General features: G+C 42.6%; 1 protein-coding gene across 13 annotated transcripts in view; it reads left to right on the forward strand.

The window, feature by feature from the left end:
* LMO7 (LIM domain 7) overlaps nt 1–15,857 on the forward strand; it is a 219,057-nt gene that overhangs the window by 101,363 nt on the left and 101,837 nt on the right. For 9 of the 13 annotated variants that reach the window (XM_070380597.1, XM_070380601.1, XM_070380593.1 and 6 more), the window contains exon 4: nt 13,516–13,622. In XM_070380597.1, the coding sequence (XP_070236698.1) occupies nt 13,516–13,622 (107 nt within the window). Of the gene's footprint in view, nt 1–12,905; nt 13,005–13,329; nt 13,336–13,515; nt 13,623–15,857 lie in introns of those variants that run through there. The other 4 variants (XM_070380594.1, XM_070380598.1, XM_070380602.1 and 1 more) reach the window with 2 other exon arrangements.

Consider the following 15,857-nt stretch of genomic DNA (forward strand, 5'->3'; position numbering starts at 1 on the left):
TCGTTTTGAGCTGCAGATGCTTCATGCCGAGAAGGGAGGACAGAGCACACAGGAATCTGTCTTTAAGGAGGCACGGTAGTTGTAGGCAGACCAGCTCCCAAAGTGTTCACAGTCTAGTCCATTGCATCTGTGAATACACTGCAAGACGAGGGGGGATTAGGGTGAAATTAGGGTTGCCGGAGAGGAGCCCGGATTAGCCGGGGGGTGGGGGAGCAATGTAGTCGCCAGGGTCCTTTAAGTGGAATGTGGAGTAAGAAGCAGACAGTCATGGAATAGAGTCTTAGCCCCATGCTTCTGGTTTTGAAGATGGAGGAAGTGGGCTTCAGAAAGGAAAAAAAAAAAATTTTCTTCCAGAGCGTATAGAAGGAACACAGCCCTGCTGACACCTTGATTTTAGTCCAGTGAGACGGATTTTGAATTTCTAGCCTCTGCTGTTGTTAAATCATAGACTTGTCTTGTTTTAAGCCATTAAATTATGGTAATTTGTCACAGCATTAGTGGGAACTTAATACAGTGGTTAAGAGCATGGACTTAAGTTGAACTGCTTGGTTTGAATCTCAACTCTACCACTTACTGAATGACCTAAGCAAGTCACATACCTCTTAAGCCTCACTTTCACCATGTGTAAAATGGGAACAATAAGATGTTGTAAGCTTCTTTTCATGAGAAGTTGAGGTTATTGGGGAAATAAGCTATTAGTGAAGGGACAGTTGGGATAATAAGAGAACTGAAAAATGTCATGTGAGAGACCAGCGATGTTGAGGAAACCAGGATATTTAATAAGAAGATGTGAGTTAGGGGGACCATGTGGAGTGTATGAGGCAGGAGAGCTCAAGGGCTCTTGTGGGGAAAAAAGATAAAAAGATGAAATTTATATTGCATTATGTAGGCAGAGTTAGGATCAATATTTTACAATTACAGCAAGGAAGTCTTTGGGCTTTTCTGACATAGAAATGACTAAAAGTGAGTCAGCCTAATAAAGCAGGGAGTCCCTGAGGCTGGAGAGACTTAAACAAGGGCTGATGATCCAGACACATCCCCTGTTAAGAGAGGCCCTGAAGGGGGTGGGGGCAACTGCAGTGAAGGAACACCAATTCTTCCCTAGCAGCCTCTAAAGTGTTACTGTGTAATTTTCCTCCGTTAAATGTGCTTTATTGATTTATAAAATCTGGGTTTTGGCATCATTATGACAGGGTTCTGTAAGCAATTACTTGTTTTGCTCGAAACATACAACATGGATAACTTACAGACAGAACTGTTTTCTTCTCTTCCCATTTTGTCCCTCTTCCCTCCACCCCTGCCAGCTACCAATCTGTCCTCTGACAAAACTTTTCTTTTTTTAAAATAAATCTGAATGTCTTTATTTTTTAATTGAAGGGTACTTGCTGTACAGAATTGTGTTGATTTCTGCCAAACATAAGCATGGATCAGCCGTAGGTACACATATGTCTCCTCCCTTTTGAGCCTCCCTCCCACCCTCCTCCCCATCCCACCCTTCTAGGGTGTTACCGAGCCCTGGTTTGAGTTCGCTGAGTCATACAGCAAATTCCCACTGGCTGTCTCTTTTATATAAGGTAATATAAGTTTCCATGTTGTTCTTTCCATACATCCAGCCTCTCCTTCCTCCCCTCCCAACCCATGTCCATAAGTCTGTTCTCTCTGTCTGTGTCTCTACTGATGCCCTGCAAGTAATTTCATCAGTATCAACTTTCTACATTCCATACATATGTGTTAGTATATGTTTTTTGTTTTCCTCTTTCTGACTTTCTTCATTCTGTATAATGGGCTTTAGGTTTATCCACCTCCCTAGAACTTGCCTGGAGAATCCCAGAGACAGGGGAGCCTGGTGGGCTGCCGTCTATGGGGTTGCACAGAGTCGGACACGACTGAAGTGACGCAGCAGCAGAACTGACTCAACTGTGTTTCCTTTTATAACTGAGTAATATTCCATTGTATATACCTACCACAGCTTCCTTATCCATTCATCTGATGATGAACATCTAGGTTGCTTCCATGTTCTATTGTAAGTAATGCTGCAGTGAACATTGAGATACACGTGTCTTTTCCAATTTTGGTTTCCTCAGGGTACAAGTCTAGGAGTGGGATTTCTGGGGCACATGGTGGTTTTATTCCTAGACTTTTAAGGAATCTCCATACTCTCTTCCATAGTGGCTGTATCAATTTACATTCCCATCAACAGTGCAAGAGGGTTCCCTTTTCTCCACACCCTCTCCAGCATTTTTTGTTTGTAGACTTTTTGATGATGGGCTTTCTGACCATTGTGAGTTGATATCTCATTGTAGTTTTGATTTGCATTTTTCTAATAATGAGTGATGTTGAGCATCTTTTCATGTGTTTGTTATCCATCTGCATGTCTTCTTTGGAGAAACGCCTGTTAAGGTCTGTAGCAAAACAGCAAATTAGCCAAGATGGCGTGGTCAGGCTCTCTTGCCTCCTGGTCTCTAGCTCTTGCTCCCCGTTTTGTAAATAATTTTGTAAATAGTTATGTAGCAGCTGGGATCACTTACAGCACTGCATATGTGTGTCACAAGGTACTTGCTTGGCCACCAGCTACTGTTGGTCTGTAAGCATATATAAGCTTCACCTGAAGGCCCTGGTGGGCTGCGTTGTGGTTAGGTTGTGTTATGGCCACACTGAGGCTGCATGTGGCTGCATTATGGCTGCGTCCGCTGGGTCAACCATGAGAGGAGAGAATACAGTGTGTCTGTGCTATGGCTGCTGCTCCAGGCAGGAGAGAATAAATGTGTCTGCAGTTCCTACGACTCCTTGAGTTTTCTTCCAGCCTCTTACCTCTTGCCTTACCTACCCTAGGTTCTGTGAACAGTGGGCACAGTGTGAATAGCGAGACAGTTGGTGCTGTGAGCAGGATGAACAGTAATACAAGGTCTTTTTCTCACTTTTTAAGTTGTTTTTTTTTTTTTCCTGCTATTGACTTGTATGAGCTGCTGACAGAACTTCTTAAGCATCCATGTCAACATCTTTTTTTTTTTTTTAATGTAGTAGGTAAGTCTTAGAATTACTTCATTTTTGATGTAAAATTTAGTTTGGATAATATGCAGGACTGTATTTTAATCCATGCTGCAGTTTGACAAAGCCTATTTTTGCTCCTGTGTAGTTAATCATACCCTGAGTAGATTAAGCATTTCAGTAAATAGTATTTTCCTGAGGCACTCAGCCCTCTATCCCTCTAACCTGGTGCAGCCCTAACTTACCATCTCTTAGTTCTGTCTCTCTCAGTCTGGCGTTGCTCCTGTTCCTCCAAGCAGTGCTGGAGCAAAATCAATTCACCAGGCTGCTGACGTAGTCATCGTAAATCATCTCCTGGGCCCTCAGTGTCCCTCGGCAGTTCCTATTAAGCATTCCTGGTTGGGCTCTATTTTCACATGAGACAAAACTTCTGCTCTCCTTGTCCTCAGTTCCTTTCTTATCAGCAAATGACTGAGCCTTTTTCATTGTAGAAAGGTAAAGACCCAAGGAGAACTTAAAAGACCAGCTGCTTACTTTCTTTATAAATGTGTATGGAAGCTGGATCTCTGTGTATTTACCTACATGTTAAAGACATAAATTGTAGGTGTGCTACTTCAGCGCTTACATTTATTAACAAAGCCATAAACTACAGGATGAGTTTTCCATAACAATTTAAAAAAGCTCGGGCCAGCTGATGGAAATTTTGACTAAACTACTTTCTTAATGGAAACCATACTTAAAATGCAAATGTGGACAGACTGTTGTCACGGTGCTTCTTGGGAGTTGCTTTAAGAGAATTTTGATCATGATTAGGGTATCATAAAGATGAAATTCAGGCACTTTGGTGGCGGTCTAATGGTGATCTCTGTAATCACTAGGTGATTCATGTCCACACTAAGGAAAAACTCTGTTTTAGATCATATTTAGAAATTGCTTCCTTGTTATTTGCCAGAACACTTGTCTACCAAGACTTTAATCACCTGGAGGAGTATCTTAGAATATGGAATCTGATTCAGAGCTGGGGTGGAGATACAGCATTTCTGCATTTCTGACAGGTTCCCAAGTGATGCCAAGGCTTATGGTTTGTGGACTTCATATTGAGTATCTACAGTCTAGGTCAGCTCTTCTTCAATTTGTTGGTGCCTCAGCATCACTTGACTTCCATGGTGCCTCAGACAGTAAAGACTGCCTGCAATGTGGGAGACCTGGGTTCAATCCCTGGGTTGGGAAGATCCCCTGCAGAAGGAAATGGCGACCCACTCCAGTATTCTTGCCTGGAGAATCCCATGGACAAGAGGAGCCTGTTGGGCTACAGTTCATAGGGTCGCAAAGAGTCAGACGTGACTGTAGGCGACTTAGCACAGCATAACTTGAGGGATTACTTTCTGCCTGCCTCTCTGGTGATTCTGACGTGACTGATAGGAGACTGTTATTCTAAAGCATAGACTTTAGAATTAATAAATTTCAGTTTCCAGCAATGGTTACAACTTCTTCTTGGCACATACCTGATAACATTCTGGCATTGTTAACAAGTTCCAGAAATTAACAAGCTGATTCTAAAATTCGGATGTAAATGCTAATACACCTTTTTATTTTTATATTTTTATTGGAGTATAGTTGGATTACAGTGTTGCGTTAGTTTCAGGTATACAGCAAAGTGAATCAGTTAATACATACACATGTATCCACATTTTTTAAGATTCTTTTCTCACATAGGCCACTGCAGAGTATTGGGTAGAGTTTGCAGAAGCACATTCTACACCATGATTTATGGTGGTGAAATTCCCATAACATAAAATTCGTCATTTTAACGTGACCAGTTCAGTGGCATTTAGTACATTCACAGCGTTGCACAACCACCAAAACTTTCCACTACTCTCTTACTTTTTAACTGTTTTTTCTCCATTTCACCCTCCCTCCTCTGTACCCCCAGAAACCAATAATCTGCATTCTGTCTCTGTTCTGTTTTGGCTCTGTCAATTCTGGATACCTCATATAAATGGACCGTATGATCTTAGTGTGTCTAGCGTCTTTGGTTTATTTCGTGCAGTATTCTGGAGGTTCACCCACTCCATAGCATGTGTGAGTACTTTGTTTTTTTATGTCTGAATAATCCATTGTATGGATGTATCACAATTTGTTTATCCATCTATCTGTTAATTGACGTTTTAGCTGTTTCCACCTTTTGACTGTTGTGACTAGTGCTGCTATCAATGTGTATGTACATATACTGTACTTGTTTGAAAATCAGTTATTTAGGGTATGTACCTAGGGAGAAATTATCTTTTAATGGGGAGGACTGGGAGTGAGGAGTGGAGGTGTGGGATGGAGAGGAAAACAGTAAAATAGCAAAATATTGACTGATAAGAACTTGCTAAAATATGATTAATTCAACTTTGGGCTCCTGACATGCTCCCCAGCTGCTATTATCTCTGATAAAAGAACATGGGAACCTCCTTAGATGACATGAGAACATGTTGCTGGATAAGTGCTTTTTGAAGGAAAATGAGATGAAAGGTACTAAGGGGAAGTGTTACAAAGTCCTGTGTTACCTTTGGATCTGCTGTTAGAAAATTCATGTTGGCCTCATATTACTTTCTCATAACTCTCTTTTCAGGATTTATAATGGAGTTAGAGAGGAATTTGATCTCCTTTGATATGATCTGATCTATAGACTCTACAGAAATGTCTAATTGTGTTCATGTTTAAGCCTGGAAAATGCTGGGAGGAAGTAGAACATGGTCCTACATTTGGGTCCAGGAGAAGAAGCATGAGAACTGCTTTTCTCACTCATCTCCTTTCAGAAACAGGACACTGGAGGGTCCTAAATTGGAGGGTTGGGAGATGGTAGCTTTGGGAGGGATGAAAGGAAACTTGAATCAAAGACAAAACTGTCTGCTGGCACTGAGAAGGGGAGATTTTGGATGATTCTTGTTCTACAGTAAATGGCTAATCTTCAGTTCAGTTGCTCAGTCATGTCCGACTCTTTGCAACCCCATGGACTGAGGCATACCAGGCCTCCCTGTCCATCACCAAGTCCCAGAGTTTACTCAAACCCATTTCTATCGAGTCGGTGATGCCATCAACCACCTCATCCTCTGTTGTCCCCTTCTGCTCCCACCTTAAATCTTTCCCAGCATCAGAGTCTTTTCAAATGACTCCGTTCTTCGCATCAGGCTAAGCTTCAGTTTCACTTATTTACTTCTTAAACTTCTGGAGTTTATGTTGACTGAGGATCCTCCATTTGACAGAGTCTTTGGATAGTTTTCATTCTTGCCTTGTTAAAACTTTTCGTAGCTCCATTTGACCATGTGACTCTTACATCTTGAAACTCTCTCTTCCTTTCTTTTTTTGGCTGCACCGTATATAGCATATGGGACCTTAGTTCCCTGGCCAAGGATTGAACCCACGGCCCCTGCAGTGGAAGCACAGAATTTTAACCACTGGATGGCTAGGGAAGTCCTTTCTTTCCTTCTTTTCCATGGTGCTGTTTACTTCTGCTTTTCCTCTGATTTCTCTGATTGCTTTTTTTTTTTTTTTTCCTTTTTAAACTGTTTTAAAAATATTGGTGTCTGACTGTGAAGCCTTCATTTGCTTTGCTTTTCCTAAGATGGCTCATTCATATCCTTAATTTCAGCTACTACTAATGTGTGTTTGATTTCCCCAAGCCATGTTTTAAGCTCAAAACTTCCCATGACCTCCAAACCCAATTTACTATTAGCTGGGAATCTTGATATGGATATCTCAAACTCACCATCTTTAAAACAGTTTATCCCTCTACTCCAGATTGATGTCTAGTCTGCGTGCTTTATTGTACGAGTGTTGTAGCCAGCTTCTAAAATGGTTCTACTGATTCTCACCTGATAGTCCCTTATATCTGTAAATTGTGCCTAATTAACTAGGTCCTTCAGCTGAAATGATTTCCAGGTGGAGTGTTAAGGTGCTGCCTGGCCTTCTCTTCCTGATTATAGTAAATGTGAGAGAGAAAGTGAGGGTAGAATGATAAACATGAGGGGCCACAGAAATTGCTGGTTTTGAGAATTACCTGGCTTTTTCTGTTATAAATCATGATTTTTTTCCAGAAAAAATTGAGAAATGAATTTCAGCAAAGATCAAATTCAGAACACTGGTGGGAAAATAAGGTAATCTAAAAGTGAAGCTGAGAGAGCGTGGCTGTTAAATCCTTTAAGACATTAGAAAGATCCTACAGGGAGCCTTGGAAATCTGTCCAGTCTAGCAGTAGGACTTCTAAGAAGCTTAAGGGGTGGTGTCCCTTAGTCATCTCAGCAGACTAAGGTAGAAAAGGACTTGTCTTGTAAGGATTTGTGGTTGTGTGCTTTTGACTAATGGAGTGAAGTCCAATAAGATTCACAGGAGACATGTAGTATTTTCGATGGAATTGTATTTGCAGGAACTTTACCAACTTAGAAAGGGACAAAGGGTTACAAAATACAGGGACCTTTGGTCCCCCAAACTTCTACAGTCAGGGAGCAGACTGAGAAGGTTCCTATCTGCAAACATAAGCAACTTTCCAAGGAAAGGGAAAGATAATTTTAAGGTGGAACGAAGTGTCCAGAGAATGAAGCAAAAAACCATGAAGGAAATGTTCTACGGCCTTGAATTCTAAGGAAGGACTGCCAACCTATGCTTTGCAGGATTTCAGACTTTCTGTGGATCAGTGTGCCTTTCATTGTGGCACACATTGAACTAGAGAGTTTCCTGGTTGCCCTACAGCTGTCCCACCGTTGTGTGTTGGGCGTGGGGCAGTAACTTTGTTGCTTTAGTTTCCTGGCATTCAAGTTGGGAGAACTGTATTCAAGGGCTGTTTTGAAGGAACTACACCTGAGGAGCCTCCTTCATACCTGGATCTGATTTGTATGATGAGATTGTGGACTCTGAGGTCACCTTATCAAAGGATGAGAATTTTTAGGTCCTTGAGAGGGAGTTGGTGTATTTGCATGTGAGAGGAACATGAATCTTGGGGCCAGAACGTGAGCTATGTTATCAAATCCATAAGATTGTCTCTGGTGATTCTCACCACCTGCTATTGATGTCCTTGTATAGTCCATCCTACCTTGAATAGGACTGACCTATGTAACCTAGACAGCATATTAAAAAGCAGAGACATTACTTTGCCAACAAAGATCTGTCTAGTCTAAGCTATGGTTTTTCCAGTAGTCATGTATGGATGTGAGAGTTGGACCATAAAGAAAGCTGAACACTGAAGAATTGATGCTCTGGAACTGTGGTGTTGGAAAAGACTCTTGAGAATCCCTTGGACTGCAAGGAGATCCAACCAGTCCATCCTAAAGAAAATCAGTCCTGAGTATTCATTGGAAGGACTGATGCTGGAGCTGAAACTCCAATACTTTGGTCACCTGATGTGAAGAACTGACTCATTGGAAAAGATCCTGATGCTGGGAAAGATTGAAGGCAGGAAGAGATGGGGATGACAGAGGATGAGATGGTTGGATGGCATCACTGACTTGATGGACATGAGTTTGAGCAAGCTCCAGGAGTTGGTGATGGACAGGGAAGCCTGGTGTGCTGCAGTCCATGGGGTCACAAAGAGTCGGAAACGATTGAACAACTGAATTGAACTGATGTAACCTGCTCCGCGGAGAAGGCAATGGCACCCCACTCCAGTACTCTTGACTGGAAAATCCCATGGATGGAAGAGCCTGGTAGGCTGTAGTCCATAGGGTCGCTAAGAGTTGGACATGACTGAGCGACTTCACTTTCACTTTTCACTTTCATGCATTGGAGAAGGAAATGGCAACCCACTCCAGTGTTCTTGCCTGGAGAATCCCAGGGATGGGGGAGCCTGATGGGCTGCCGTCTATGGGGCCGCACAGAGTCAGACACGACTGAAGCGACTTAGCAGCAACCTGCTCTGAGAAGGAAACGGCAGCCCACTCCAGTATTCTTGCCTGGGAAATCCCATGGATGGAGGAGCCTGGTGGACTACAGTCCACAGGGTCGCAAAGAGTCAGACATGACTGAGCGACTTCACTTTCACTTTCAACCTGCTCTGAAGGATAAGAAGTTCGGTCATGAAAACCTGCAGCTTCCATCTTGCTTTCACTGGGATCACTCAGTCAAGCAGCTCTGTGGAGCTTTCCATTTGGTTAAGAGCTGAGGCTTCCTGCCAACAGCCAGCCTTGATTTACCACCTTGTAAGTGGCTCCTTCAAGCCCCAGAAGGTCTTCAGTTGTAGCCCCAGCTGTAGCCCCAGCTGACCTTATCTTCAACCTGATGACAGACCTCCAAGCCAGAACCATGCAACTTAGTGTTAGTCGCTCAGTCGTGTCGACTCTTTGTGACCCTGTGGACTGTAGCCCAGGCTCCTCTGTCCTTGCTGGCATTCTCCAGGCAAGAATACTGGAGTGGGTTGCCATGCCCTCCTCCAGGGGGTCTTTCCACGCCAGGGATGGAACCCATGTCTCTTGTGTCTCCTGCATTGGCAGGTGGATTCTTTACCTTTTGAGCCATCAGGGGAGCAACTTAAGCCTCCCCCAAATTCCTGACCTTCAGAAACTATGTGAAATCATAAATATCTGTGGTTTTAAGCTGCTAAGTTTAGGATAATCTGCTGTGAAGCAGTAGATAACCAATAGAGGTATTACAGTGGACGCACAGAAACCCAGGAGTCTTGGTAAATTTTTGTAGCTTCATCATCTTGCCTGCCTCAGGCTTCTCAGCTGGCTCAATGGGTTAGGAACCTGCCTGCAATGCAGGAGATACAGGAGATATGGGTTCGATTCCTAGTTCAGGAAGATCCCCTGCAGGAGGACAGAGCAACCCACTCCAGTATTCTTGCCTGGAGAATTCCATGGACAGAGGAGCCTATTGGGCTACAGTTTATAGCTTGCAAAGAGTCAGACACAGCTGAAGTGACTGAGGACGCCTCCTGCCTCAGTTGTTAGTGAGTACCATTCCTAATTCATTAATCTCTCATTTACCCAGACTCCCTTCACCCGACATCTGTTATGACTGCCCTTATAATTGATTCGAGACTAAGGGGGTGGAAAAGAGATTGAAGAGAATATGAAAATCTTTAGAAAAACAACCTTTTATGTTTATATACTGTCTGATTTTATTCATGTCATAGAAAAATTTTAAACTAAGAGGAGCTATTGCAGATTTTCAGGGATCATTTATTTGTTTCTATTTTTGTGAAGCTACTTTGGGTCCTCATAGGGTAGGAATTGGAGAAGGCAATGGCACCCCACTCCAGTACTCTTGCCTGGAAGATCCCATGGACAGAGGAGCCTGGTAGGCTGCAGTCCATGGGGTCACAAAGAGTCGGACACGACTGAGTGACTTCACTTTCACTTTTCACTTTCATGCATTGGAGAAGGAAATGGCAACCCACTCCAGTATTCTTGCCTAGAGAATCCCAGGGATGGGGGAGCCTGGTGGGCTGCCGTCTATGGGGCCTCACAGAGTCTGACATGACTGAAGCGACTTAGGAGCAGCAGCAGCAGGGTAAGAATTGTGGTTATTTAGTTCAGGCTTTTGATTTGAGATGTTTATGCAAGTTAGACTGTGAGATATTTGTGTGCACGATTGGGCTAGGGGAGAGTTGGGCTTCCCTCCCCTTGCAGGAGAGGTATTTTCCTTGGTAATGGGTTGGATGCATCAGTGGTTCAGTCATGCCTGTTTTTGTGACCCCATGAACTGTGGCCCACCAGGCTTCTCTGTCCATGAGGTTTACCAGGCAAGAATATTGGAGTGGGTTGCCGTGCTCTTCTCCAGGGGATCTTCCAGGAAGATCCCAACCCAGGGATCGAACTTATCTCTTCTACATCTCCTGCAGTGGCAGGAAGATTTTTTACCACTGAGCCACCTGGGAAGCCCTTGGTGTAGTGGGTTACAGATCCATAACTCACTCATTTCACAGATGAAGTGAATGGGGCCAGAAAGATTGACCAAGGTTTCTGAAAGCCACACAGTTGGTGAGTGGCAGAGCTAACTTGTTGTGCTGGCCACCAGTTCAATGAGATAAGATTCGTTTTAGGCTTGCTCTTTGTTTTAACTTGCATTTATCTTTACTAGTTTCAAGGGAAAATGATTCCATTAAATAATGACTAAATCCTTCTCTTTTAATATGTTGAGCTGGGTGTGGCTTCTTGATGTTTTAACAGACATGAAAATTTTATTTAATAATTTTGTCTCTCCCCTTAGGCAACTCTCTGCCTAGGTCCTTTGAAATTACAAAAACTAAATTACCAGCGGGCTCAAGTCCAGCAAGCATGATTTAGTTTACAATTCTGATCTTCGTACAACCTGTTCCTGCTGCATAGGCCATTTGAGACTTTGTTCATAAAAAAATTTTCTTTCAAAACTTGAGCATCACTGAACTGTTTAAAAGATTCTGCTTTTTAATGTAAAGGCTTTACTTAGAACCGGAATTTGATCATATTTATTGTATGTTTTTTCTTTGTCTTCAACGAAATATAGTCCCTTTTGTTTTTAAGTGGTTTCTTTCTAAATACTTGGATGGGTTTTGAGGTGTGTGTGGCTTCATCTGTTTTTATCACTCTGTACATATTTGTCAACTGGATGAATGCTATTATGTTTTTATAAAATATGTGAAGAATTGTTTTGGCTGTCAGTTCAATGCGTTTACTTCCAATTTAACTTATTTTTTTTTTTTATAACATTCAGAAGCAAATTGAATTTGTGGGAAGACTCCTAATAAATTAGTTTTCCTTTTTGAAGTAAGATTTACTTCTGTAGGGGCTTCCCTGTGTGACTCAGATGGTAAAGAATCTGCCTGCAATGCAGGAGACCCGGGTTCAATCCCTGGGTCGGGATGCTCCCCTGGAGAAGGGAATGGCTACCCACTCCAGTATTCTTGTCTGGGGAATTCCAAGGATAGAGGATCCTGGCAGGCTACAGTTCATAGGGTCACAAAGAGTTGGACACAACTGAGCTACTAACACCCTTTCCCCCAAATCATTTGTTCTTTTCTGCTTCTCTGAGGATCAGTTTTAGAACCATTAATTTGAATTGTTTGGTAATTAGATTGTATAGGTTTTAAAAGTTATGTGAATGTAACATAATAATCACTTTTGCCCCCTTGGTCTGTTGGCAATACATTACTATTAACACCACTTCTCCCCACCCCCCCGCCCCCCCGCCCCCCCGCCAAAGTCAGATCGAATGCCTTCCATTGAGCTGTTCAACTTTTGAATTAAATTCCTTTAATCTTTGACCTCTTATTTAAAATGAATCATAGATTGCAGCCTTCAGCTAGGTCATTCATGCTGCTTTTTACTGATAATACACTAGAATAATTTCCTGCCATTACAAACAGGTTTTTTTTTTTTTTTTTAAATATTGTCCCTGAGTTCCCTAACAGCACTGCTTTCCTCTGCCATACGTTTGTTCCCCTCTCCCTAAATCCCCTCACTCTTCAAGAATCCAAGCTATTGAACTTAGCATCTTCACTGTCCTCCATTTCTCTGTCTATGATTCCCCCTTCCTCTGCCATCCTGGCCTTCCTCCCCAACATGGGAAAGAGTAACTGCCTGTCTCCACGTGGAGCTGCCTCCCTTAAAGTTCCCTCATAACCACCTGTCAGGGAGGGCAGCGAGGTCTTAGGAGGCCAAGCTCTTGCTGCCTGAGAACCTAACAAATCCGAGGTGGAGAGTCCCATGGCCGCAGCCCAACCCCATCAAGGGTTTTCTTTCTCTACGTAGAGTACAGACAGAAGCTCCAGCCAGTTCTGCTCGACCAGCGTGTGTCCCTGTTGTTAGTGTGGGTGTGGCAGTTGACGTGAATGAGAAGCCTGGGTCTGTGAATGGAGGATTTGAGTTTTGAAATTAGATAGGAGGGCCACCGAGATTTTCAGGTTGCGGAGGCAACTCCTGAGGCAGGTGCAGGGCGTTGAGGAAGGACCACGCCTCGACCCTGCGGCTCAGCCAATGAACACTGGGCTTCTCCCGGGTCCTAGTGTGCGGTTTCCCTGTCTGTCAAGAGCCGGCTCAGCAACCAAACCCAGATTCCAGGTGTGGTATTCCACAGTCGTTCTGTAATTTGTAATCATAGAAACAGAATGTTCCTCCTCTCCCTTCCTCCCTGCCAACAGTTTCTGGGTGGGTGAATGTCAGTAGCTGGAGTTATTTTTAAAGAGGAGAGGTGAAGCTTGTCGTGCAAAGCTGGGAAGAGGGCGTTTGTTTGCAGAGCAGACCTGACATCAAAGTGTAGATTACTGCTCGGTGGCCAGGCGCTTGTCCTCTAACAGGTAATGTTTAACGTGCCAGTCACAAAGATCACAGGAACGGCATATGCCTGGCATCAGAGAACACTGCCGTTTACGCTCTGGGAAACTGAAAGGCTGTACGTGCCCACAGATTAGTATAATTTTTTTTAAATACGTGAATGCATTGGTCTTTCTTCCTCCTTTTTTTTTGCCGGCTGTAATTGGACTTTGACGCTGGGAAGTTATATCATAAAAATTGGTAACCTTTGTCTGAGAGAGAGCTCAGCTAAGCAGTCACTTTCCACTTCTTTTCACAGGATAATATAAACGTTTTTTTGAAAGCGTGTGAACAGATTGGATTGAAAGAAGCCCAGCTTTTCCATCCTGGGGATCTACAGGATTTATCAAATCGAGTCACTGTCAAGTAAGTTTCACTGGTTTGTTATATGTTTTTTTTTTTTTTTCTTCTTTAAACTTAGGGCTTGTAGCTGGTGTGAATAATTTCTGAGAGTTCTTTTTATTGAAAAATCACCTCCTTGTCTTCCTCTGTTTGTATTCCAAAACAGACTATTTAAGAAATAGCTTTGTGAGTGTGAAGCTGTCTGTAATTGAGACCATGATATGTTGTTATTTTAAAGCTCTATATTAACCGAAATGGTGGTTTATGTTTTAATGCCTAACATGGTTGTGTTTGGTTGCTAATGGTGAGGAGGCTTATTATATTTATAAAGAAAATGGAGAGGTTATAGTCTAGCTTACAGAGTGAAAATAATTATTTGAAATTAAGACATAATTGCTAACGTAAAAATGAGAGTGGAATTGTGAGAAAACAGACAGTATTTGGAAAGCAGCAGTGCCCGGAACCAACATGCAACACTAATGAATTTTGTCAATTGTGTCTGATTTCTAAAATGAACTTTTCCCCACACTCTTTTAATAGTATGGATGAGAAAGTGAAAGTGGGGTGTGTGTGAAAACGTGCGCAGGTGTTTGTGTTGTGTTTTCCATGGAAAATGCTGTTTATGTGTGAATATATGGTTTTAGAAATCTGGTTTTAAACTCTTGTAAGATTTTTTTCTTATAAATCTAAATTTGCTTTCAGTGAGTCAGAATAAGCTTGTGTTACTAGATAAATGTGACAGGAAAATGATTTAATTCTGTAATAATGACTTCCTCCTTATTGTGGCTCTTAAACCTCATTAGCATTTTTTCCAAAGGGAAAAACAAACACCTTTATTCTATCTATAGAAATCCTAGAAATGGAGTTTGAATGGTTAGTAGCCCTGTTGTGAGAGCTTTAAAGTTATTAAAAAACTGTAAGATCTTAAATATGACCAATTTTTTTCCTAAAGAAGAATAATCCTGTCTAAAAGTATCTTTTATAGTATACGTTGTCTCTTAGCAGTATAAGCTAAAAATCCGGGTAGGATTAATCTTTTAAAAGCAACCATATATTTTTTAAACGAACAAGCCATTTTGCGTCTGTGTGCTTCAAGTTCTGTTGATTAAGCGTTTCTAAACCGCACAGCAGTGATAATGCACATAGCAGGGAAGACTGTCAGCATTTCTCACTAACTCGAAGACTCTGGAGAGATCCTAAGTAAGTTTCATCGTCAAACTGGCACGTTTACTTCTGCAGTATTTGAGCTCATGTTTAATTTCCGTGAAGAGTAACTCTATAGATTAATTTATTTTTCCTAATCGCCATTCTGTCATAACACCTATCAGATGGGCAGAGACATTTTTGACTCTTGTTTTTCTTCCGTTGTTGCCGTCCATGAAGAAGAAATGTCTTTCCCTCTCAAACTTATACTGTTTTGAACCTCTGTAGCCAATGTTCAAGTAGGCTGTGGGACTAAGTCAAACACGTTGGTTGGCTTCTAATTTCAAAAGTGCCCTGAGCAAGACTTGCCTGCAGCCTGTCTCATGAGACGCCACCTCTAAAGTATTAAGGGAAAATCAGTATCTGGGCTCAGCCTTCAATGAAATTACTAACAAACTGAAACCGAGAGGTCACGTAGTTACAGCCGTAGTGGGAAGTATGCAGCACAACTTGTTTCAGTGGAAACCGCAAGTCCATAAAAGCAAGAGGTGGCCAAGGAGTCCTAGTGAGAAGGCCTGTGTCAGGAGCTCGACTCTGAATTAAGAGCATCGCCCCTGACAGTGCCGTGTTGTTGGACTGAAGAGCACAGGGGTCCACCGAGGGGCTACTGCAAAGGAAGCAAAGGGTGGAGACCTGAGGAAACTGGCGAATGGCTCAGCTAAACGTGTTGGTCAGAGCTCCTATGCCCTGAGATAGCATTTGTATAAAAGGAAGCAAGTGTGTAGGAAAGCAAATAATTCCTTACGAAATAGTAATTAATGCGTTTCTCTTTAGCTTCACTTCTTACATAACGTGGCAGCTTCTCTAGGTCAAAGATCTTGTTCTATACTGACTGTAGATTAAAGGACTTGGTGTTGGTTAGACTAGTAGTGCTCAACTGGGGGCATTTTTGCTCCCCAGGGGGCGTTTGATGATGTTTGGGCTTCCCTGATGGCTCAGATGGTAAAGAAGCCGCCTGCAACACAGGAGACCTGGGTTCGATCCCAGGGTTGGGAAGATCCCCTGGAAGGGGGCATGGCAACCCACTTCAGGATTCTTGTATGGAGAATCCCATGA

This window comes from Bos mutus, chromosome 12 (assembly GCF_027580195.1).
Source record: "Bos mutus isolate GX-2022 chromosome 12, NWIPB_WYAK_1.1, whole genome shotgun sequence".
NCBI lineage: Eukaryota > Metazoa > Chordata > Mammalia > Artiodactyla > Bovidae > Bos > Bos mutus.